Below are 26,701 nucleotides of genomic sequence, written 5' to 3' on the forward strand. Positions count from 1 at the left end.
TGAAGAGTAGTTATCAATGGTTCACTAAGTGGGAGAACATATGAAGTGGGGACCCACAAGGATCTGTTCTGCATCCGGTACAAATCAATATTTTTGTTAATGACTTGGATAATGGAGTGGAGAGTATGCTTATAAAATCTGCTCATGATATCAAGCTTAGAGGGGTTGTAAACACTTTGGAGGACAGGATTAAAATTCAAAATGACCTTGACATTTTGGAGAATTAGTCTGCAATCAACAAGATCAAATTAAATAAATGTTCAAAGTACTAAATTTAGTAAGGAAAAATCAAGGCAGGTAGTAGTATTGTTGAAAACTATCTGGGGGTTATAGTGCATCATAACTTGAATATGAGTCAACAATGTGATGCAGATGTGAAAAAGGCTAAAATTCTGGAGTTTAATAATGGGTATTTTATGTAAGACACAGGAGGTAACTGATTCACTTTAATTGGCACTGGTGAGGCCTCAGTTGGAGTACTGTGTCCAGTTCTGGGTGCCACACTTTAAGAGAGATATGGATAAATTGGAGAGTCCAGAGGAGAGCAACAGAAATGACAAAAGGAGAATAACCTTTCTTCATTGGTCAGTTTAACTGGGTATGTTTAGTCTTGAGGAAAGAAGCCTGAAGTGACACCTGATAACAGGTCTTCAAATATGTTAACGATTGTTACAAAGAGGGCAGTAATCAACTGTTCTCCGTGTCCACTGAAAGAAAGACAAGACGTAATCAGCTTAATCTGCACAAAGGGAGATTTAGGAAAACTTATTACTGTAAGCAGAGTTAAGCATTGGAATAGGTTTACAAGGGAGGTTGTGGAATCCCTGTCATTGAAAGTTTTTAAGAACAGATTAGACAAATACCTGCCAGGGATGGTCTAGATCAGTGGTAGGCAACCTGCGGGCTGCATGTGGCCCAGCACGGTAATCTGACTGCGGGCCGCGAGACATTTTGCGGATGTTGACCGTCCACAGGGATGTGCTATCTGCCGCTGTCCTGCAGCTCCCATTGGCCGGGAATGGCAAACTGCGGCCGCAGGGAGCTGAGGGGGCGATGCCTGCAGGCGGTCAATGTCAGCAAAATGTCTTGTGGCCCGCAATCAGATTACCCTGATGGGTCGCAGGTTGCCTATCAATGGTCTAGATACACCTGGTCCTTTCTGCCTCAGCACAGGGGGATAGACTAGATGGCCTAGAGGTCTCCTCCAGATCTATTTTATGATTTTATGATTAAACTCTGAAATTATATTTCTTAGCGCTGGCTGATGAACTTAAGTCCTGATCTTAGTGTTTCCACACAGGTAAAGTAATGAGTAAAACAGCAGGAACAGACCCTAAACTGAATGTTACTAGGTTCAAAGTTGAAACTAGTTTTAAAAGTAGCAATAAGCAACCTAAATAATGAAAGTCTATTATTCTAGTGATAGAAGAAAGTGACACAAATTGCTAGAATTAAGTCAGAGGTTTCTTGGTTAAGCTGTTATTTTATAACTTTGTGAACACTTAAAGTTGGTTATATCCATACCTATTATTTAATAGAATATTTGAACATTTAATATCTCTGTGTAGGAAGTTCTTCTTATGGCAGTAATCCAGTCCCTCCATCAACTGTCTCATAAATGACTTTATGTGATTTTCATTAAAATGAACCAAGCCAGATTCCAGGAGTCCCATCAAGTCATGGTCCATATATTCAAAGACCAGGTAAAATGCACCTAGAAAGAGGGGGGAAATTACAGATTTCATAAATATTCCAAAATATCTTATTACTCTACTTTTAAAAGTACAGCCTAGTATTCTTCACATACATTAGTGTTCATATTTTTGTAAAATCTGGATAATCTTGGAGATGCACCTTATTTCCAACTGCTTAACTGTATTAAAACACAGCTAAAAAAATACGTCCCTATTATTTTTCCATGTAAACAAGTGTAATTGTCAGAGATACAGTAAGAACAAAATGCTAATACAGTAGAACCTCAAAGTTACGAACACCTCGGGAATAGAGGTTGTTCGTAACTCTGAAATGTTTGTAACTTTAAACAAAAAGTTATGGTTCTTTCAAAAGTTTACAACTGAACATTGACTTAATACAGCTTTGAAACTTTACTATACAGAAGAAAAATGCTTCTCCCCCCCCCCCTTTTTTAAGTTGTTTAACACAGTACTGTATTGTATTTGCTGCTGCTTCTTTTTTTTTTTTTTGTCTCTGCTGCTGCCTGATTGCATACTTCCAGTTCCAAAAGAGGAGCGTGGTTGCCCACTCAGTTCGTAATTCTGGTGGTTCATAACTCTGAGGTTCTACTGTACAGAGGATATCTGGATAGAGTTACAGTGGCTTCTCCTTCACAAAATACCAATTTTATGCAAAATGGCTTAGCTGGATTAGTATTTCTTCACATGAACCTTGTGAAAACCTTGTAAAAAACTACATCTAGGGGAGAGGTGAGCTAACACTGTGTATTTCTCCATTGTTATCCTCTGATTTATTTTTAAGCTTGCACTGTGGAATTGTGTCAGGAATGAGCCTACTATTCAGACTGGCAGTGCCTATAAACACAGATCAGAACAAGTCAGAAGAGGAAGCCCGCAAGTCAGCAGCAGCTCTGCAGAGGTCCAGATTTCACATCAGAAGTTAGTTCCCTCACACCTCTAGTGTGGCAAAATCTGGCCCTATCTCATACTGAAAAGTAAAACATCATTCCACAAGTGATTCCATTAAAATCTACGGGACGACTTGTGAGTCTGGTGCTTAATACTGACGAATGCTGAATATGTAGCTTGAAGTGTTAAGGTAAGAAAACAGCATGAATCTCTCTCTAGAACCTATTTCTTTTCCCCCTTCTCTGCCTTGACTCCTACTCAGAGAAGTTCATGGGCTCTCCATAGTGACATTGAGCCCTCCTTGAACCAGCGAGAGGGTTGTAATGAAGAAATTATATCCTACAAGTCTCCCTATCCTTGCAAAAGGCCCGCAAGAAAACAGGACCTTCAAGGCTCACCCCTTTATAAAGTACTAATATCTACACCAGACAAGAATTCCCAACAGCCTAGGCTCACTATATAATAATGGTCTCACTTTAGAAACTAATGAAAGTCTGTAGTTCAGCAACGGGCACTCAATACGCCACATTTAAATAAGGTTAATACCCAAAAGGCATAACTTGGAGAAAAGTGAAGGGCCCTGACCAGCAAACAGAAGCTTAGTCAGTGTCCTTTCCTTAGCATTTAAGCAGACAAAAAGAGATTACTCCTACTCTAAAGAAAATAATATGTTAAGAAACTTGAGATCAAATTAGACGAGCGACCCTTTTGTGTACTGCACATGGCTCTCCTGGCATTTGTGGCTTTTTATTAAGCTCCCTTCTTTCTGCCCAATTTCAGGCAGAGGAACTTGAGTGCTGATTATAGGATAGCCCCTCAACCCCCATGTTGTCACACATCTACGGAGGGCAAGGGAAGTGCTGAGCAACATGGACCAGAGATTACATGATCTTGTCACATCAAGAAGATGGGAGGAAGGTAGGAAGGGAAAGACAGTGTTAAAAGGGAGCTGCAGACAGCCACAGGTCTTCTGACATTGTGTTGCAACATTTGCATAATGTTGAGGTTCCCACACAATGGTATGTAGAGAGCTAGCTGGTTACAAGCTGCTAGCTCCTCATTTCCAAAAGCTAGACTTCATTTAAAACACAGATAAAAATGTTAAAATTTTCCTTACTTGCCATGTAACCAATTGTTGTAGTTGCCACAGGGATATTGTGACCTTAAATAAGAAGGAAGGTGGTACATGAAACACTTAAAATGCAGACCACCCAAAGCTTGAACCCACCCTCCACCCCCAACAAAATGCACCGTCATAATGTAAAAACCACAGGATCAGACTAAAATTTCATGATTTAGTGACTTTTTCTAACCACATTTGATGAAATGGTTCATGAACTCTGCAAAGCCAAATACTACTAATCTTGGGAAAATATTTTGTATTCCTGAGTGTATGGAGGATACTAATGCTGGTACCCCATCATATGAATGCCTACTTCCCTTCCTTGCGTAAAAGAAGACTACAAGCCCATCATATATGCAGTTAAAAAGCACAAGATCTCATCTCTAAATATATAGTAAAATGAATAACAGGAGCTATCACTGTGAACTTATCCAGTCAGGACTAGTGCCTTTTAAAAATCGAAGCAAAAGAACTACACAAAACTCACATTTCTTTCCTCTTCCTTTCACAAAAGTTAATAAAATGGAAAGACCAAAAGTCCATGTGCTTGCTCCCGGAAAAGAGCTCAGAGGAGGCCCTATTATACAGGGGATCAAGCACCTGGACTGACCCTCGTTTTGGGTGATTTTGCTTTCACTACACTGTTCAAACAACACACCACAATAGAAGATATCATCTCAGAAGGATGACAATTATTGTGGGAGCACTGAGAAATAAAACAACAGCATATGAATTAGATATGGACTTGGTGGGTGCTTTAAAATTGTTTTTAACACTCTCCCAATTAAATACACCAGATTCTCACTCCAATTTTTATAATGAACATAAGATGGGAACAGCAAATATAGTAAAATTCCAATTTTACTCTTCTGACTGTGCTAGTGCAAATGAAAATGGAATGTAACATCAGATTTATGCTTTACAAAATACAACTAAATATCAAATACAGAGTTGTATGCAGATTTAACAGTGTTTCAACTGTCAAGCTGATCTGACTTTCTTTTTCTTGCCTACAGGGGAACCGCCAGAACTAGATTACTATGCAATTATATACTGTTGTATTCATAGGATGAGTGACACTGCAATTTCATATTGCCATAATCATAAATAGGTTATTACAAATTTGATTTTCAGAATTACTCAAACTAATTTTAGTTTGCTACTGCAAGAGGCATTAGACCAATCCAAATGAAGTGTTTTGTTTGATTCGGTCATAAAAACAAATGCAGGATTATTTTCATGAGGTGGGTGTCATCTCATGGTGAGAGAAAAGTTATTTATGCTACCTGATCATGTCATATTGTGTGGAGGGACAAAGCAGGGAGCCTGCCATCTTCCCTGCTTCTTACTCTTGCATACACATCAGGGGCTGGGCCTGATATTCAAGGCAGTAATTGGGATGGGGAGGAAGGAAGGAGAGAATGAGAACACAAAAGAGGCCTGTAGATGGACAGCAGCCTGTTCACTGCACAACCACCAGTTTCTCCCCATAACCCACAAGACTTGGTAGCTCAGTTCATAGAAGCACCAGGCTTTAAGCGTAACCTAGACAAATCCCACATAATTCCCATTCTTATGGGGAAACACCAACTGGCAACTATTTTCCCTTTCAAGTTAGAGACCAAGAATTTCAAGAACTGTGGGGTTACATTATTCTTCAAAATAACCCATTCCTCCACGCCAGCTTTCCCCATTATCCACATTTCATAATACAGTGCAATGGCAGCACAAAGTCCCGCTACACTAAATTTCATGAAATCCAAATAAGTAATTTGGAGTAACCAGTTTATTTGATTTATACATTGCTCATCTTAGTGCCTGCTATGTTAAGGATCTGAACTGCTTTCTAAGTACCTATGGGGAGGGAGGCAACCAAGAGTCTGGAAGAGAGTATTCACAGAGGGATGTCTTTGCCCAATTTCCTTCACTAATACCATGCAGCTCATCTCCGTTCCTTCTGAGATAAGCTTCCTCAACATCACTGGGTGTTGATGGAGAAGCAGCTGGATAGTGGTAATAATGCTCAGTTTTGAACATGGGATAAGAGACAGCAACTGAATCTATTAAGGAGGTACATGATATAAAGGAGACCTGGGTAGACAGAAACAATCCTTGTCTTATTCTTTTTATTAGCATCTGGGGAACTCGTTTTTTAGACCCTGGGTATGCCTACACTGCAATAAAACACCTGCAGCTGGCCCATGTCAGCTGATAGGCTCATGGAGCTGGGCTGTAGAGCTATAAAAGGGCAGTGTTTGGGAGGAGGGTCCCACAGCCCGAACTCCAGCCCCAGCCATCATGTCTACACTGCCATTTTATAGCCCCACAGCCCAAGCCCTCTGACACGGGCCAGCTGCGGGTGTTTTACTGCAGTATAGACATACCTAGTATTTTTCAAGAGATGCTGATCTGAGACTTTAAAAGGAGATCTCACTTTCTGGCTCTTTTATAATTAGAGCACCTGTTTTTTATTTCCATTCTAGGGGCTCTGTCAGTGGTAAAAAGCAAAAGTTCCTATTACCAGACCACCAACTGAGCTGGAATATGATGCTCTAAGGTGTGTATGCAAGATGGATGTGACTATAAAAATATCACTAGAGTGGTTTGCAGTGTAGGAAGGATCCACCTGGGAGCTGTAAAACCTGGCAAGATGTCCTCCAGGGATCTTCAAGACAGACACATTTACACCTTTCTTTTTTTTTTTTCTTTTTTCTTTCTTTCTTTTAAAAAAAAAAAAAAACACTGGGGTAACTGACTTGGGAGGTCTGACATAAGCTGGACACCAAACCATGCATTTTTGGCCAGAGTATGGAAGACTGTGCTCCCATTCATTGCTGGAAGTAGTGCTTAGAAAGTCCGAACAATTGAGAGTACTAAGCCAATATCAAATAGTATTTTATGAGGAAAAAATGGGGATTACTCAGATCTAATCAGACACACAGATTAGATCTCCTGAGTGAATGATGTGGAGAGACCAGAGTCTATTAGTAACATTTTCTAACAAACTAAATTAGAGAAAAACCTGTAAACGTCTCTCGATAAAGTGATTTTCCTGTAAGCCCCTGGAACCAGTTTGCTGAAGTACAAAACGAGCTTTTGATAGCAATAGCCTCTTCTGCAAGTGCAGAGAATATTTTCTTCATTTCAGTTTGTTCAATTAATGCAGTTCAATGACTAATTCCAACAAATCTAAGAAACCAACTGGAAGTTGAACAAGCCAGAAAGATTTTAATTCATAGATTAGAAAAGGAAAACAAGCTAAGTGGGAGAGGATAGGATGTATTCATTCTAAAATCTGGAAAAAAAGCAGTTCAATTCACTAACTACAGATACTTTATTTAATAAATCAGTTAGTTTAAAACGTAAAATATGGTTTGATGAACTTTTGGATAAGCATCCCTCCCTCCCCCCCATTCAAGGTAGTTTTACTGAATTTTTAAAAATGTAAATGCTTTTTTTGTGCATTTTTAATTTAATTTGAATTTCCATCCACATAGACCTTGACACAAATCACAAGTAAAAAGTTAATCTAGCAAATAAGAATGCATCATTCACCATTTCTAACAATAACAATGTTAAAAATCAGAATCTGAATAAAGGTAAATTAAGTCACATGATTGCTTAAATAAATGTGTATAGCTACAGCATCTCCTCCTGGCTGGCAAAAAGAAGCATCAAATTTAGTGTGAAGTCTATGCGGAATTGTAAATCAATATGTTGTAAATCAAGAACCAATTTATAACTAAAAAGTACAAATGATTTAGATTAAGGTTTCTTTCTTGGTGATTTAAATCATCATTAAAATCAGTGACTTAAATCAATCCACCCTTGTTGCAGCTGTGAGGGCTCAGCACTGCTGCAAATCAGACACCAGGATCTCAAGTCAGTCACCCAGAAATGAGGAACATACAATTCATGACTGCATATGACAAGTTTAGTTTCAGAAACTTGCCCAGAATCACACAGGAACTCTGGGACAGAGGCAGAGATAGAATCCAATAATCCAGGGCAGGATTCAACTGCTTTAACCATGACACCATCCTTTCTTTTCCTGTGATACCCTGCCTCTTTCACTTCACATCTTCCAACTTCTGCAACAAATGATGCAGATAATCTCCTTCATTATACAACCCTGTATAATGCAGGTCTATGCTGTGCACAGAATGAGGTAAGGGTCCCGTGGAATAAACAGTGTGTGATCATGTAATTAAAAACTATCAAAATGCACAGGCACAAGGGAGCTGAATTAAGGTTGCACAGACAAACTTAATTCTGGCATTTCCTAACTATGGAGCGCTTAACTTTGCAACCTTACTGTCCTTTTAAGGTTATTTTTGTGTGCGTAATTCCTGTTTCTAAAAAAAAACTGAAAAAACCACCAAATCCCACAGGAATTCCATGCTCTGGCATCATAGTCACCCACATTGATCACCAGCAGGGTTGGAGTCTTTAGATCAGCTGCACAGACCTCTATTACTTGAGCAAATGGAGTAAATGGGAGGATGGCAACTTAGTACTGTTATGTGGACCAGCACTACAGGTGGATGAGAGAGAAACTTTGCCCGAGAGTTTCACAGATATTTGCTGACAGCACAGGAATGGTAAGTCAGAGATCTTGGATTCCAGTCCAGGCTCTGGAGGGGAGCATTCTCCAGCAGGCGTACACTCTTCTGCCTGTTCCCCTCAAGCGACTCCTTCAACACTGTCCCCTCCAACCAGTCCCTTTCCCACCCAAGCTCCTTGTCTCTTCTCCTAGCCAGTGCCAGTATCCACTCCTCAGGCTTCTCATCAGTTTCAGTCTTGTTGCCCAGCCAGACCTAGTTTCCCTCCACCCCCACCCAGCACCACATCTGATGCCTACATCCCCCAACTTAGCCTCCAATCACTTGCCCTTTCCTACTACCCATGATCCCCATCCCCACTGGCTCCCAGTCTCAATCTTCTCATCAAGTTTTAGTGCCCCTTCCCCCAATCCAACTCACTATCCCAATCTCTTTGCCCAGATAGTGTCAGCTCTCCCCCCCATGCCCAGCTCCTCATCAGATCTGTCTCCCCACCTCCATTTCCTCCTTTCCCTCAGGTTCCTCATCCAATGCTAAGCTCTCACATTGCAACAGATGAGAGTAATGCTTTCTTCTATCTCCAGTTGGCTAGGAGACTCCCTCCCATCCTGGTGGATGAAGACCTGGCCAAATTTATTTATGCCTTTGTCACCCCCAACCAGATTACAACAATGTGACATACTGTGCAAGAAACCTTCAGCACCTGGGATGCTTCAACAAGTACAAAATGCCACAGCGCATCTCCTCAGCTACCGTGAGCACATCACACCTGTTCTCCCTCTCTACATTGGCTTCCCATATAACTTTGAATCAAAATCAAGGACTTGGTCCTTATCTTCAAAGCATTGTCCAGAATACTTAAAAGACCAGCCCCAGAGAACCTAAAACTCCAGATCAAAGGCCATCATCGAAAACTTTACTCCTCTGGCACAATGGAACTCTCAACAATAAAAGTAAAGCTTGTTTGTGTGGGAAACAAAATGTTCTTCAGGGGCGGTCCAACAACATGTAACAGAAGTGTAGTTAATGCTGCTTAATGCACTTCTGAAAAGGCACTTGTACATTACAGTAACTCCTCACTTAATGCTGTAGTTATGTTATTGAAAAATGCAACTTTAAGCAAAATGATATTAAGCTAATCCAATTTCCTCATAACAAATAATGTAAAAAGGAGGGTGGGGGGCGGGTGTTTAGGTTCCAGGGAAATTTTTCTCACCAAAAAAATCTCTCTTTCTCTCTCTCTCTATATATACACACACACATACACACACACATATATATATACATACACACACACATATATATATACATACACACATACACACACACACATGAGTTTATGTTTTAAACAATGTAATACTGTACTTAACAATGATGATTGTGAAGCATGGTTGAGATGGTGGAATCAGAGGGTGAAAGAGGGTCGATTGTCCGGCTGCTCCTCTTGTTGTTCTTTCCGAAGTGCCGGGGGATGCTCAACCCCCGGCTATGCCTCAGGCCAGCCTCCATTCCACCCCTTCCCCAAGGCCCCACCCCTGCTCTGACTCTTCCCGTCCCATCTCCTCTCCCCCAGCCTCCTGAACTCCACAAAACAGCTAATTGCTGCAGGCGGGAGGCACAGGTTGGGAGGGGGGAGGCTGCACACCTCCCACCCCAGTAATCAGCTGTTTTGTGGTATTCAGGAGGGGGGGAGGCAAGGGAGAGGCTGCCCACCGCATCCTCGCTCCTCCCCCCTCTCCTCCAGAATTCCATGAAACAGCTGATTGCTGCAGGCGGGAAGTGCAGGGAAGGAGGGGGGAGTTGCTGATCCACAGGGCCTCCGGCGGGAAGGAGGTGCTGGAGGGGAGCTGATAGGGGGGCTGCTGGACCACCCTGGTTCCAAGCCTCCACAGCCAAACAATGTTATAAGCAAAAATTGCGCAACTTTAAAAAAGTATATTCTCTAATAGATCAGTGACGTAACGACGAAACAATGTTAACTGGGACGATGTTAAGTGAGCAGTTATTGTACGGTACTGAACTTGGTATAAAACCTGTACAGGACAGAAACCAAACTAAGTTCTCCAACCCTAAATTTTCCTCCCAGACCCAGTCACCTCACAGCTCCCAGTCCCCTTGCTTAGCCAATATCAGTCTCCCCGAGCACCCTAAGTGCCAGTTGTCATCCCCTGCTCATCATAATCTACTCCCTCTTGTCCCTTCTGCATTTGAATCAAGCAGTTTTCTCCCCCATGATGCCTCGTCCCATCAGGGGAGTCATTAAAAGCACAGGAGAGAGTGTCCCAGCTCTCAGTTGAGGTGGCCAGATTTTGCAAGGTACACAGCTGCAACTACAAAGAAAGAGCTGCTCAGCCCTGGGAATTTAGCTGCTAAAATCTTAAGAAGCCTCTGTTGAGCATGTGCAAACAGATTTTTCAGAGGCTTATCACTTGGCCACATTTGGGCAGATTTTCACTGGAAGGGTAAAAGGCACAACCCTGCCGAGTCCCTGCTCCAAAACATGAGCTGTTCAAAGGAAGTATGCCAAAATTTAATAGGGGCAAAACTATGTATTTTCTCCTAGCCTCATTCTTGGGAATAGGTAAACCATTTTGGCTGGAATTAAAAAAAAAATTAAAAATTAATTAAAAAAAAAAATCAATCCAAGGCAGACATCCAGCATGGAAAATTGCATCCCAACTGGTTAAAGCCTGACCAAATTATAGGTAACTGAAAACAAGAGTCTTATAATGGGAAGAGTGGGGCAACCTAAATAGTAGGTGGTGCTATCCTTATGTTTCTAAGTCCCTTTGCATTATTTCTCTGCCCTTGGTGCTCACAATGCTTTCTAAATTAATACTTTAAGTTTAGTTGGTCCTTCCAAATCTTTAATAAAATTAAAGCTAGATCTATTCCCAATATTTGTAGTACCTTTCTAGGCATCTTCTCCCAATTTGATATTTTACCATTTATTATTTTGCTTTGTTTATGGTCCTTCAGCCAATGTTCAGTCCATGAAACAGCGATCATTTACAAGCCTAGTTGTAAAATCAATTCAGATAAGATTTCATGACATTAAAAACTGTACTCAATACAAACATATTACATATTTAGTTTCCCTTTCACTCATTTTGAAATTCTGCCTAAAAGAATTGAGTTTGCTTGATAATTTCTTCATAAATTGGTGTTGCTTATTACTTATATTTCTGTAATCCTCTAAATAGTTAGTATTTTCTTCTTAACATTTGTTCCTTTTTTTAAAAACAGAAATAGTTAGAATTTTGGGATAGTAATGGTCAGAATTTTGTTTGTTTAACACTAGCACTCCATTTCTTTTCTCCAGTTGTCCATAGCCTCTATGGTAGTCAAAGACTTTTCAGAAATACTGATTTGTACCAGATTAGAAAGTCTTCCTATTAGGGAAGATGGCATTTGGGAATCTTCATGTTTAATCTCAATAACTCTCTCTGACAGTTCATCTACAAGAACACCTCCACTGGTGACACATTTGGAGAGATATCTCTGGAAACATGGAGACTTCCTCCCTGGAATAAGGTGTCAGCTATCAATTTTCTTTGGCTAGTCAGGTTTAATTCCTTGCTCTGATATGACTTCCCCATTTTTATTGGCCAGATTGGTCATCTTCCTACGAGGAAGAGATTTTATATAAAGTAAAAGCTTTGGTACCCGGCATGTAGGAGGAATGGGAGGTGCCAATAAGTAAAAAATTCTGTTTAACTAAGAGGGAGAGAGTTTGGGTGTGGGTGGGGGCTCAGGGCTGGCGGTTGGGGTGCAGGAGGGAGTACGAGGCGTGGACTCTGGGCTGGAGTTTGGGTGCCGGAGGGGGCTCGGAGCAGGGGGCCAGGGCACGGGAGAGGGTGTGGGGTGCCAGATCTCCAGCTAGGCGGCTCTGCGCGCTGCCTCCACCCCACCCCAAGTGCTGGCTCCACAGCTCCCATTGGCTGGGAACCATGGCCAATGGGAGCTGCGGGGACAACGCCTGCGGGTGGGGGAAGCGCGCAGAGGTGTCTACCTGCACCTCCGCCTAGGAGCAGCAGGGACATGTCGCCACTTGTGCGGAGCCGCCTGAGGTGAACAGCGCCTAGATCTGGCGCCCTGCATCCTCCCACACGCTCCGAACCCCTCGTGGCCATTCCTCCACTTAGGAGCAGCAGGGACATGTAACCGGGGAATCACACTGAGCCAGGTAGGGAGCCTGCCGGCCCGCGCCAACCAAACTATAAACTGAACTTTCAATGAAGATCAGCAATGCCGGTTAAAAGAGCTTTCCGGTTGGTAAAGTGAAGGATAACACTGCTTTTACTGTATATGTTTAATCTCAATAGGCCTCTATGCCGGTTCATCTACAGGAACACAACAGGAGGCTCCTCAATTAGGGCTGGGGAACATAATGTTGGAGAGCCTACTGTTGTGTTCTTGTAGATCCCATACGAGAAAGCAAAGGGGAGAGATGTTTTTTATTACCTGAACAGATCCATAACTCTTGTATCTGCTCTATGCTAGCCCATTCCCCCTACCAGTACTACGGGAAGCACTAAATAGCCAATATAATGACCAGACTGTGAAAAAACGCTTTTCCTCGTGACCCTTCGAACACCATGCCTTCACTAAGTTCTGCAGTTCCTAACAGACTTCATATTAGCCCTGGGAAGCCTGGGTAACGTTACTTACAATGGGAACAGAGAGACAACTCTGCAGTGAAGTATTCTCTGATGATTGCATGACTGCTGTCAGAGAATTCTCACAAGCTTTCAGAAAGACTACAGAACTGCCTGATAGCTGGAAGAAAGTAACCAGTCATACAACAAAGTTCATAGGGACTTTGTTCTGTGAGTCAAAAATCAGAACTGAGAGGTAAAAACCCTTTCAGAAGTATAGTCAGTGACTACCTTGCCAAAGTAGCAGCAGCAATAAGCCCAGTGCCACCATGAAGTCAATATGCTTCAGGTTAGCCTAGTTTCTAAATAGAGTTTCCAGAAGCAAGGAATCTGTCAGTCAGATCTGCTTCCTAATCAAAGTCTCTCAAACCAGGATTCACTCTCTTTTTGGGATATCACTGTGTTGCTCAACTATTTAATCTTAATTCCTCTTGCAATTTAAGTGGTTTAGCTGTAAAATCAGCACGTCTTCTGGTTTCTAATGCCCAGCAAGATCATCAGAAGTGACTCCTGAAAGCTAATAAACCTTGGATAAGGAAAAATCTAAAGGCTACAAATTTTCCTAATTTAAGCAGACAGTAACCCTATAGCATTGCAGATTAGCAAGAACCAAGAACATATACCCCCTCCTGTCTCAAAATGCACATTGGCAAACAGAGGTTTAACACTTGGTATGGACACTTTTTCTAATAGCTGAAGGCTTCGGAAAACCATTCCGATACCATCAGTTTTGAACTGAATCCCATGAAAAATGCAGGCTTAATTGTTGTTACATTTGGGCTGTGATAATCAAGCAATAATTTGTGTTTCATTGCAGTTGAATTAAGGAAATTTAGTAAAGACCACACTAACTCCCTCCACTGTGTTCAGCAGAAAAGGAAAGTAAGCATATGCACCAAGAAGACCAGTATGATAGCTAGGTTAGCCATCTGAAAGTCAGCTATTTAATTAAAGGGTCTTTGTATTCTCAACAGCCCATCTCTTGGAGAACACAGAGATTGTTCAAAACTCTACTGTATGCCGTAAGTAGAAAAAATTGGTTTGAAAATTAGGAGTGGCTGCCCTACCTGGGGAGAAAGGGCACATGCTTGAAGAGTTCGCCAAGTGAAAATGACTAGGGCTGACTGACCAGGGGATGTCAGAATATGCAAGAGCTTTTTAGGCCTACTCTACACCTAAACTTTAGGTCAACCTAACTATATCGCTAAGGGGTTTGAAAACTTCACACCCCTGAGACAGACAGTTAAGCCAATCTCAGTTAATGGAAGAATTCTTCTTTCAACCTAGTTACTGCCTCTCAAGGGGGTGCTGTAGCAAGTGTCTACACTATAGGAGTATACCTATAATACAACTGTACCACCACAGAGCTTGTAGAGTAGATATACCCTTTAGACACACAAGATCTCTATTTTCTCTGTAACCAAAGCTATGGGCTGGTCCACCTCGCTACACTACTCAGTGGTGTGAAAAATTCTTCTGTTAATCTAGCCTCCATCTCTGTGAGGTAGATTACCTACACCAATGGGAGAACCCCTCCCATCAGCACAGGTAATTTCACACAGATATCCCCAAAGACAAGAAAAACCCATAACCTCTAAAGAGAGGTAATGAAGGGTAAATGGTTTCTGGAATGCACCTCCCTCTCTCAGGCTGTGTCTACACTACACTACACAGCTTTTAGCTACATGGCCGTGTGGACGTGTGTGTGTGTGTGGGGGGGGGGGGGGGGGGGGCTTTTTTAAGCACCTGTGAACAACAAAAGTTTTGTCCTTCAATTGGCAGTGGAGACATGCCCTCAGAGTCAGTCAAGGGACATGAGCAGAGATTTATACTTTCAGCCAGCAATACTGCCATCAGGGTGCAGCAGGCAAACACAAACAGAAGCCAAAAAAACAAAGATGAGAGCTGGTCATGGTGTCTGTCACAAGGGCCCACACAGTCAATGTGAAGTATTTTCAGCTTTATATTTGTGACCTGCTTTATTTAGATAACAGGATGTGTTTTATAGGTGGGGCAGTAACAACCCATATATTAAGATTGCCTAATATTTCCCATTACACATTTGAATTTTTTTTAAGAGCTCTAGTAACTCAATGATTTGCAACAGCACTTGGAATTTTGGCAAGGGGGCAGACCTGGGTGCCTTTTGCTGTTCCCATGAAAATCCATTTGGATTTGGCCCACTTAAAAGATCTGAAATGATCCTGTTCCATCTGTGTTTTGCGCAGTACAACTTGCTAAAAGCCTAGTATTAAAATTCTTTAACATTCCATTAGCAACGCACATGCATCAACTCACTATTTTCTTTCAGCATGCCACATAGACCTGTAACTCCTGACAAGACACACAAAATGTATCCTCCTATTTCTCCTCCCTATATCTGAACACTCAATTGCCGGGGCGGGGAGAGGAGTGTGACCTGGGCTAGGAACCAGGAAGCAATGAGTTTTAGATTTCTTCTAAATTGCTGTTAATAATTTGGTGCCCTTCACAATCATTATTGAGCAAGGCCTCATGCTCCACTGTCAGGTCACACAAGGAGGAAACAGAACTCTGATCTTTGATATAGCTGACGCAACTCTCACCCACTTCAGCATACAGCCTTTCAGAAAGAATCAGCCAAATCTATGTTCTTGGCTATGCTGTCTAAAATGGGGCTACTCATACATATGCAATCTTTAAATGTCAAGTAGGTGGAGTTAATTTTTGATCTAAAGAGACAGATGAATACATATATAAAAATAATTCTTATATTCCCATCAAAACAGAATTACCTATTCTTAAAAACAAAGATTCAGTTTTACCAAGACGTGGTCTATAGTTTGGCATTTTCACTAGTTTGACACACTAACACATTCAAAACCAAACCTGCAAACTAAAACCAGAGGGTATAACAGCATCTGAAAACATCTGCATGTGCCTCACTCTTTTACATGTTAGTTTTAAGCATTAGGTTATTCTTTTTAATTTATTTTTTTAAATTCAAACTTTAACCCAAAGCATTTTTAGAAGATCAAGATAGTAAGTCTATTAGTGGAAAAGCAAATTCAACTGTCTCTTCACTGCAGGGACTTCTATGCTGTATATCTTGAACAGGATACATAATTTAAAGTAATTCTTAATAATGGTTATTTTTTAATTTAAGAATCCAAGTTTAAAATACAGTTTGTGAGAGTGTATTGTGAAAACTGAAGAATGTACTTGTTCTAGCTCCATGCTCAGTCAGGACTGTGATTTGGTTACAACTTCTCACCAATAAAGTTCATCTCATAAACTATAATCCATGGGGAAATAGAGCGAAGCAGTAACCCAAAAAGCAAATTTCTGACTGCAACCTCTTCTCTCACAGCCTGCAACAGTAAGAGAGTCTTGTATACCCTTTTGCCAATACTGTCTGTTTATGAAAAGGTGGTTGTCAGACTAATTCTGCTCAAGCCACTTCACAGAAATGCAGTATTGGAAAACTGTCCAAATTCACATTAGTATTTTAACAGATGAACAGTTCTCTGTGTTATAAATACCAAATACAAAGTGAAATCAGTACCACAAATACAAGCTCAGCCCAAAAAAAGGATTAATTTGATAGTACCAAAACATGTGCTAGGCACTTTACAGAAAGAAACCGTCTCTGTCCTAAAGAGCTTACAATCTAATTTTAGATGTGGCACAAGTGAGTGGCAGAAGAGAGAAGAAAAAGACTCTTTCAGCAATAAGACAGTCACAATAGTGCAAGGCACAGTAGGCTGAATGATCACCCAAACACCTGTTTTCATGAGCTAAGTAGGCATCAGTCTGATTAACAAATGAATAGGAAAAAAACCACGGAAAATCTAAGTTACTTGCTAAAAATGGCATGTGTCCGGGGCACGCCCTTCACTACCACAGACACGACTGAACCCTGGTGGAAGTATTCTCTTTTGGGTGACACAAAAATCAGCGTCTTGGGTTATTACTGCCCCTACAGGGCTTCTCGCAAGAGTAGGGATTTTAACCTTGGCACCATAACCAAATTCATGGTGCTACTTTCTGTCTAAACGAAATGTCACTCGATGTGTCAACTGGCTGTATAATATATTCATCTTTTCCTATCTTATCTGTTATGCAATGTTGCTGCACTGTACTAAACAACTTCCACACTCCTTTCAAAGGAGACTGCATTCTGATGATGGATGAAGTGACTATATGTTCACTGATTTAGTTTTTAGAGGCCCCTGGGATTCTTTGATATTCAAGAACTATATAAAAAGGGAACTTTTCTTATGACCAATTTCTTCTCTGGGTTCAGGAGTCTACTGGCACAGAACAGAAAAGTAGCTCCTCCTCACATGCAGAGTAGGCCAGAAAGGAGCCAGTGAAAAACGCATTGTACAGCCCTTCATTTAGCTTAGCACCACTCACTTGTCCTACTCTCTCCACACTCAGTACTTCCAGAGCAAGAAAAAAAAATGGCTTTATTAGTAGCCTGTACAGAAACCTCACATTTTCACAGAATCTTCTATAGATTCCTAACTAATCAACAGAGATGAGTCTACGCCAGAGGAATCTAGGACACCAAAGAATTGGTGGTAAGAAAATTCTCCTAATTCTATAATATGAGACAATATAGTCATGTAATGTTTAAGAAAAGTTTTGTAAATGAGTTCCAGTAGTTCATGGATTAGGGACCCAATCTTATGGGGTTCCCACAGGCTTCAGTATAGATTATTTAGGTTAATCTTTCTATCTACCCAATGAGACTCAGTGCTCAGTCTAGAAGATACCATCAGAGATGCTTAGTTTTGCAGTTCTCAGACTGTGGATGTGTGTCTCCAGAGGTAACATGCTTGTTAACAAAATAAATATATAGAGGTGAGAAATAACAGACCTCAATTCTATTGTCCCTCTGCAAATCTGAGTACACAGAGTCAATCCCTTACCTCTCTCTAAAAGTGCAAAGTTTCAAAAAGTTCAATGAATAGAAGATTGTTGGGATGGAATAGGAGAAGAAGTCTGGAGATAAATGTGAGAAGGGAGGGACATATGCTTGTTTTGTTAAAATATTATATGTTTGCTGTTGAAGAAAAAAATCCAGAATACTTAACGTTGTTGTTTTAGTTAAATAAAACAATTTAAATGTTTGTCTGGTGATGTTCTCCTCCTAATACAGCATGGCAAGAAAATCTTCCAAATATTAATGATTAAGCTGCTGAACTGGAGATAGTTCACCTCCCAATGTCTTCATAAATATCTGCTTCAGTTACCTTTGGTAAATGAAATAACCAAACAAGCATTCATTTTCTGATATAACTGTAAAACTAATCTGAAAAGTTTTCAAAATAAATCACTCTTTAAAAATGTATAATCTTCTAAATCACTTCTAAAAATGAAACCTACATTTATCTCTGAGTTGTGAAGAATATCTATTAAGATTATAACAAGAATGCACTTTTCTACAGAAAAACCATGATTAAATCGAGTCTTCCTGACAAATTATTTAAATCAAATCCACTCTGACCCAAATTTCCTAAAATGACATTTTCTCAGCCAAAAATTTTAAACAGAAAGACACCTATTGCTTGGAGAGCCAAACAAGCCAGGGATTACTGGCTTGAGAACAGTCTGGTAGATTACTGCATGAAAGATATCTCCAAAAATGGAATGACCAGCTCTATTGTCAGATTTACACTCGCGAAAAGCACAACAGCCCTGTACAAATTTCCCTACCTTAGCCTTACTGCTCTCTGCTTTGAAAGTTGCTGTAGCTCAAGAAAAGCGAACAGAGAATATAAAAGTTTGTAGGCCTCTGACATTCAAGAACAAATCCATCTATCTTACTAATAAATCCATCTGTCTTTTGGCCTTCAAAGAAGGCCAATTTATACATCATTTTGCCCTTTTGCTTCCTTCTGTCATCTGCACTCATGTCAATTCCAAAAAATGAAATCACAAGCCAAAAATAACCTAGGCCGGTAAGGGAAAAGTTTTCCCTAAAGGAATGAGGATGCAGTATTCCAGTGAGGCAGGAGGAAACAAGGAGAGCAGAGTGGAATCTAAACTGGACTCCAAAGTGACAGCTTCCCATTGTCTGTCTTGTCAATCTACATATAACAAGCATCTTCACATCTGCTCCAATAGTGTAAAATAAAGTTACATTTATTCTGTTCTGAGAGAGTTTATAATACACCAGAAAGCAATGGTATTTCTGCGTTTGTTAAATAAAGGGCTTGTACAGAGAACAAGTAACATTGCTGAAAGGTTACTATCTATAAAGGCAGTTTTTAAGTAAAACCTCCACTTGCAGATACTGAATTAATATTTGCTTTAAGAATGGGACTGCAGAGAAGTAGTTGCCCTGTGCGTGTGTACATACCTTTGTCCTTCTTGAAGTCCAAAGCATCTTCCTTATCTGTCACTATTTCCTTCATGTTGATAATGCTTTGGTGGTTAAGCTGTCGAAGAATCTTAATCTCCCGAATAGCTGTAATTGGAAAACCTTCCTTTTCATTATCCAGACGTACTTTCTTTAGTGCCACCATTTCTCCTATGAGAAGGTTTAAATATTAAAAACATGAAGGAAAGCACTCAAACAAATGAATTTCAGATTTTTCTGTCACTCAATACATGTTTTGAATTACAATATTTAAAAAAAGATGTCAATCATTCATGTTCCCGTATGTGCACCTGCACTAAAAAAAAAAAAAAAAAAAAAAAAAGTAAATTCAGGTCCATGTTAAGAAAAACACTCACAGCTCAGACACCAAATCTTTTGCAGAAGTGAAACTATAAGACAACTTTCTCACAACTACTAAATAGCCTTCTTCCTTCTTTCTCATCTGCAATCTGATCTGCTTCCTTGGGTTTCCAATCACTATGCCTACACACAAGAGCGAGAGTCAACAGCATCTCTACATTTAAAGGCCTACGTATGCTGCAGACTTCATATTACAGGACACCTGAGGTCAGGAAATGAAGGGAGGTTCTTCCTTGCATCTTTTTTCCTTTTGATAAGCAATACATCTAGCACATTTGTAATGTAGCAAAGAATACTAATATAAAGTGAGATGATCAAGCACACAAGAAAATAAAATATATATCAGGAAACTTAATCTCAAAATACTGCTTATTATAAGGTGCTGACCAAAATGTTCTTTGATACCCCATTGTTCGTGTTCTGAGAAAGCCATAAAATAAACAGATATTGCAAAACTTGTAACTGCCTATTTCAGCTTTTAATTAAACTATTATACCATAAATGAGAATTATCTGACATACTATAGGAAAAGCAACCTTAGAGATCACATTTCAGGGTGTCATTGTACAGGAGGCCCTCCCCCTTTATATTATTTCAGATAGTAGCTATGAAGGTGCAAGGAGGAGAAACTGCAAAGTTCCAGAATATACCCTTTGTTCAACAGCTTCTTTCATCAACAGTTCCTACAAGCATTACTGCTGTGCCTCTCTCTTTTACCATCTTCAAGGCACGAAAGCTGAAGTAGGAAATTGGCCAAAAATACCTACAACCTATGCTTCTAGCAATAACCTGCAGTTACATGATGTTAAGCAGCATAGAGAAATTACTACTACTATGGAGAACTACCAGGATCAAAACCCAACACAATTCTGAAGAATTTTCCAAGATGAGAAGGGCAGAAAAGCATAAGCATTTTACAAAATATACCAAATTAAATCTATGTAATCATGTAATTCTGTAGTTAACAGCACTCATTCATTATATATTTTTAGATCTTACCCGTATCCTTATCCCTGGCTTTGTAAACTTGCCCATAAGTGCCTTCTCCAATAATGCCAATTATATCAAATTTATCCACGCAGCGTTTCCCCCAGTCAATGTCTTTTTCCTTTGTTTCACCATGGCGTGGTCCACATATTCTATTAAATAAAAATTAGTTCTAAGAATACATCCATAAAAATATCAAAATGTTCAGAAATAAGTTATCTGTAAAAAGCAACCTTTTTCATATTACTAACTTCTTGGAAAAAGATCCATAAGAACTGAATGAATTCAACTTTCAACATTTATGTTCTTTTAATTCCTCTCAGCTTGGACAAAGAAAACAGAAGAGTTAGTTTCAGTTTCATTTGCAGTTTCTTTCCATTCCATTGCTTTGCATATCTCCTGCCCTAGCACAAAACTGCATTATTCTCATTGAAAACACCACAAAGGAATACGTTTGTTTAAAAATGGGCTCCACTGAAATTTATAAAAAAAGCAAAATTATTTTGTCTCAGGAAAGAGACATTTTGAGACATATTTTACTTAACAGTTTCTGCATCTGTCCATCCAAAACAATACACACCCACTTCACTAATCTATTAAAAGATGCCTACGCAATGGTTAGTACATTTAACTATCATAGAAAATATCTCATTCAGTATCTACCTTCTTCTAAGTGTTACGGATGCAGCAACCTCATTGGGAAAGGATGAATGGGTGCAAAGAAAGGAACAGCATCTAGTCTTACATATTAATCACTTTCTGGACAGTTTACACAACAATGAATTCCAAGGGAAAGTTTTTAATGTGGTGCTTTAAGGGAGGGTATACAACCAAGAGGATATAAAACCAAGGAACAGTCTTAAACATGGGTTGAATGGGCACTTTCAGTTCTGCATCTAAAGAGGACCTTCACGATTACTCACCAACAAACCTATCCCAAACCACTTCTTTTTGTCTGCAGTTTCTGCTCATTTGGCCCCTCATCATTACTGCACACAGCAGGGCAGAAGGATGGTATAAATAAGGGCATAGGGTTCAGAGAAACTTAGTGCAAATGAGGCAAATAGGAAAATGGTGAGCAGGACTACAAAATTCCATCTTCTCAAATGGTGCCAGTGCACTTAGGAAGTGCCTGTCTAGAAGACTCTCAGAAATAAAACATTCTGAGTCATTTAATGGTTGAAAAATAGGCTTAAATAGCACAAAGTGGAAGTAAATCGACATATGCTGATTCAAGATTTGCTGCAGGCATTAACCTATTTCCAGTACTTATAAAAATCCAGGGAAATTATATATATTTCAAATTTTTATATTTTGAAGAAACTTGTACATCATTTTCTCTTACATGCAGTTACTGGGTTTTTTTTTAAAAGGAAGTAGTAAACATACTTAGGCCTCCTTTTGCTGTGTGACTGAACTGCTGGTTTCTTTTCTTCAGGACTTTTGGATAAATCATCTCCTCCAGGCAACTCTGGTGGAAGTGGCAAGTCTGCAAGCAGATGGCGGAGTTTCTTCTCCACTTCCTTTTTAACTGCCTTCACTGAAAGATTCCCTCGCAAACTATAAAGATAAACAGAAAACAACTAAAATGGACTAAAATTCTTTTCCGTTTCATGGCTGGAAACCTAATGGGGGTGAGATCTCAGTAGAATTCACTACGAGTGACTATTTCGTATAGTCTGCTTTTGCAGCAGTCTCTGCTATTACAGCCCATAGGACATTTGTTTATGTTTTACATGTGGCTACTGAACAGCGTGATCTGAGAATTACAGATCTGAGAACTAAGATCAAGAATATTTTTAGTTATTTCCTGGTGAATTTAAAGTTAGTCATGACAACATGCATTAGTGGCCAGGACAGGTAGTCAGGAAACCTGGATTAAGTCTCTACCACACACTTCACTTGTGAGCTCATGCAATTCAATTAGCCTGACCCTTTTACTATTTTCCCATCTGTGAAGAGAGGATAATACTTATTCATCTTACAACAGTGTTTTGAAAGACACAGTTAGAAGAGCAAAATCTCTTTTCTTCTTTTAATTCCATTAAAAAAAATCTGAGGCACAAGAAGCATATGAGCACATACATGGAGGAAGGGAGTCTAGCTCCTTGTCCCACATTGCCTCACACATCTTGTTGCTCCATATGACTGTCACCTTTTGGCTCTCTGCTATTCACTAGCTTAAAAAATAAAGCTCTCAAAAATACAGTACTATGGTGACTTTTTCCCACTCTCACAGTGGAACTTTTCAGTTACTATAATATTATTTCATTGGCGAAACTGGTCTATAAATAATCATTCTGACATTGATTTAATACACATCTTGAGGCCTCACCATTCTTCAAAGTTTTCAAACTGCACTGATAGCAGTTTGAAGCCAAAATTGGTCTAAAATAATATGAATAGTCTAATATAGAACTTTCAATCATATTCCCTGTCATCCACTTATGTCTTTTCATACTTCCCCTAACTGAGTTCCTTCTGCTCCTTTGCTTCATTTGCTTCTAAATCTAGAGGAATGTAATACTTATTCTGAGAACGTTACTGGACCAAAATAGTCTGTTTGCCCATCCCCATCAGTCCCATAGTAGTTTGAATCAAACACTTTTCTAAAAACAGCAATTTTGAAATTAAGTGCACTGCCTTATTTTATGGAAAGTGAGAACAGAACACTGGAAAGAAGGTTTCTAGCCAGCAGAGGCATCAGGCTCTGGAATTGCCTCCCCATAACAGTACTGCAGATAAAAAACCTAACTGGTTTTAAAACGGAGCTTGGTAAGTTCATGAAATTGATTATATGATGTGGTTGCTTGCAACAGCAGGAGGCTGGACTTTACAACCGAGGAGGTTCCTTCCCTTCCCATGTACTTACAAATATTATATAATGTTTATGTATGTTCCACACAAAAATAAGCTACTTGTATAATTTAATTCTAACATTGCTGCAGAGTATTAGTTACTACTTGAGCCATCAGAATACCAACTTTTTAAGAGATCATATGGCTATCTGAATGTGTTACAAGTAGATAGTGGGTAACATCTCATATTACTGTAAATGGAAGACTAAGACATATTAGACAGCGTTTTGTATATAGTCAATTTGTATACAGTCAATTTCCCATTTGTCTTTCCCACAACAGGGAAGAGAACATGTTTAAACAGAAAAATGTTATTATAAAAGCCACAACTTTGCTAAAGGGAGCCAAAGCTTTTTTCAAAAAACAGAAACTTTTGATTTTGAATTGACAGTGTCCTTTAAAATATTTGGACTTAGAAATATTTCCTCTTAGACTATTAGAAGTGGAAGTCAGGGTATTTTTTCTTTGAGTTTCAATAAGATCTCCAATCATCTTGTTACAATGTGATATAATCATTTTCAGATTGGTAATGTAGTCCAAACCCTACAATATTTGCCTATCTACTAGAATGTTATTAATTTACAAAGATAAAATAAATTGGTAGAACTAATTTCTAAAACCCAGTTTCCAATATATTGTGTACACATGGCCCTCCCTAATTTTCAAATTGGTAACAACTATTTCTGAATAAAAATATAATCTGAAGTTAAACTGGCTAGGATAAATTACAATGCATATTAAGCATTCTATTTCCGGCAGAAGCTGTTCATCAGGAACAGGATCAGGAAGCAATTTATTTTTTCACAGCCTAATAAATAAATGCTGCTCAACAGTCCAAGCCCTTTAAGGGTTAATTTTTTGCCCTTCTCTCTTCCCTAAACCAGATAATTTACAGTAGATATTTGTGACCAGAGTCTTGTTCTCATGAAAACAAAAAGGCAGTTTTGCCACTATCTTCAAAGGGAGTATGATTGAGCCGTGCATGTATTCCTATGTTCACTAGACAAATCCATCGTTTTTGGAGGAATGGATTGAATTCTGCTAGCACTTCTGAGGAAAAGCAGCGATTTCTTTCCTACAACACAGGAAGTTTGTCAGATACTTCAATTGTATTTCTTTGACAATCTTTGTACTTTAACACATTACACCCTGTGTTTTTTATATTTATATTTTTATATTTATATTTATTTATATTTTATATTTTTATTTTTATATTTTTTTATATTTATAAATATAATATTTATATTTATAAATATATTTTATATCCAGCAATTTAATAAAGAGAAATATTTAAGTCTGAATTCCTAGCAACTTTTATTTACAGGTAAGACACATGGGCTGCTACTACACAGTTTAAAATGACAAAGGAAAGCAGGCCAAACAAGTGTAAACACTGTAATCTTTCAAACTTAGCAATGCTACATCAAGTTTTGTGCTTCTCTCCAGTGCAGGGGTGGGCAAACTTTTTGGCCTGAGGGCCACATCTGGGTGGGGAAATTGTATGCAGGGCCATGAATGTAGGGCTGGGGCAGGGGGCTGGGGTGCAGGAGGGGTGTGGGGTGCAGGAGGGGCTCAGGGCAGGGTGTGGGGGTGCAGGAAGGGTTCAGGGAACAGGCTCCGGCCCAGCTTACTTCAAGCGGCTCCGGGGTGGCAGCAACATGCAGGGGGCTCCCTGACTGCCCTGGCCCCACACCGCTCCCAGAAGTGGCCAGCATGTCCGGCAATGGCTCCCAGGGGTGAGGTGGGGCAGGCGGCTCTGCCGCACATTGCCCTCGCCGTGGGTACCACCCTCAAAGCTCCCATTGGCCACGGTTCCCCGTTCCCGGCTAACGTGAGCTGCAGGGGACATGCCTGCAGGCGAGGGCAACACACGGAGCCCTCTGACTACCCCTCCCCCAGGGGCCCCAGGGACATGGTGCCAGCTGCTTCCGGGAGCAGTGCGGGGCAAGGGCAGGCCCCGCTGTGCCACGGGGCTGGCAATCCTGTGGGCCGGGCTGCAAGCCCTGACGGGCCGTAGTTTGACTTAAACCACTAGAGCAGGGAGGGCAAAGCAATGTCTTTGCACAGTTGCATGAAATCTTGAAATCATGTTGTCACTGCAGCTTCAACGCTGGGAATATTAAGACGGATGCCTTCACATGCTGACTTCTTTTTTTTGGCACTAATTTCTTAAAATCTTCATTTACAAGCTAAGGGCCGGCTGAAAACCCTAACGTTTCAATCACATAGCCTATGAAAGTGTGGTATTGGTAACAGGCTCTCTAGACTTAATATTGCCCAGAAATCAGAGGAAAAGTGCAACAAGCTACAATTTAACAATTTTCTAATGCTGATAAGGTTTCTATCTCGGAGCTAAAAAAAAGTCTAATATGGTCTAGGTTCCATAACGTTTTTAGGACCTAGAAATACTTCACTATGGACATAAAATATTGTCCTAGTTCATATTCACTTCAAAGATGAACTGCTAGGTGCTTTACTTGCTAAAACCAGTGCTCATTACCATTGCAAGTGCTTACAATGTTGCTAACCCCTTAAAGCAGGCGTCTCAAACTCCCAGCCCATGGGCCATCTACGGCCTGCGAACCTCCCCAGTGTGGCCCACGGGACTCCAGCAGTTTTGGGGCCGGGTCTCTCCCTTGGCCCCCCAAGGGCCCCGGCAGTGCAGTGGAGCTGAGTGGCGTCTGCCTGTTCGCTCCAGGGCTGCCAGCCCCTCCCTGCAGCCCCAGGGCAGGGCGGGACTCTGCCTCCATGTGCTGCCCCCCACCCCTAGTGCTCCTGCAGCAAGTAAGAAGTTCTGGGGGCGGTGCTTGGGGGCAGCAGCACACAGAGGCCCCCCAACCCGCCTCACCTTAGATCCCAGGTAAGCGCCGCACCCTTGAACCCCCCTCCCAGAGCCTGCACTCCCCTCCCGCCCCCAAACTCCCTCCAGAAACTGCACCCCCTCCCCACACACCCCCAGCCCCCAAACTCCCTCCCAGAGAAGGGCGGCCAGCATGTCCCTTGGCCCGCGCCGCTTCCCACAGCCCCCATTGGTGCGGAGCGGCGAACCGCAGCCAGTGGGAGCCGCGATCGGCCGAACCTGTGGACGCGGCAGGTAAACAAACCGGTCCAGCCCGGCAGGGGCTTTCTATGAACAAGCGGCGGACTGGCTTTGAGAACCCCTGGCCTAAAGTGGAGCTT

At 40.7% G+C, this 26,701-nt stretch overlaps 1 protein-coding gene across 1 annotated transcript in view; it reads right to left on the reverse strand.

Annotated features, from left to right (window-relative positions):
• The window catches only part of CDK13 (cyclin dependent kinase 13), a 59,421-nt gene that overhangs the window by 19,299 nt on the left and 13,421 nt on the right, over positions 1-26,701 (reverse strand). Inside the window, exons 3-7 of the mRNA XM_074945310.1 lie at positions 22,053-22,223; positions 20,676-20,815; positions 19,296-19,466; positions 3,721-3,765; positions 1,525-1,714 (exon numbers count right to left, since the gene is read on the reverse strand). Of these exons, the coding sequence (XP_074801411.1) occupies positions 1,525-1,714; positions 3,721-3,765; positions 19,296-19,466; positions 20,676-20,815; positions 22,053-22,223 (717 nt within the window). The remainder of the gene's footprint in view (positions 1-1,524; positions 1,715-3,720; positions 3,766-19,295; positions 19,467-20,675; positions 20,816-22,052; positions 22,224-26,701) is intronic.

The sequence above is a fragment of the Natator depressus genome, chromosome 2 (genome assembly GCF_965152275.1).
Source record: "Natator depressus isolate rNatDep1 chromosome 2, rNatDep2.hap1, whole genome shotgun sequence".
Classification (NCBI taxonomy): domain Eukaryota; kingdom Metazoa; phylum Chordata; order Testudines; family Cheloniidae; genus Natator; species Natator depressus.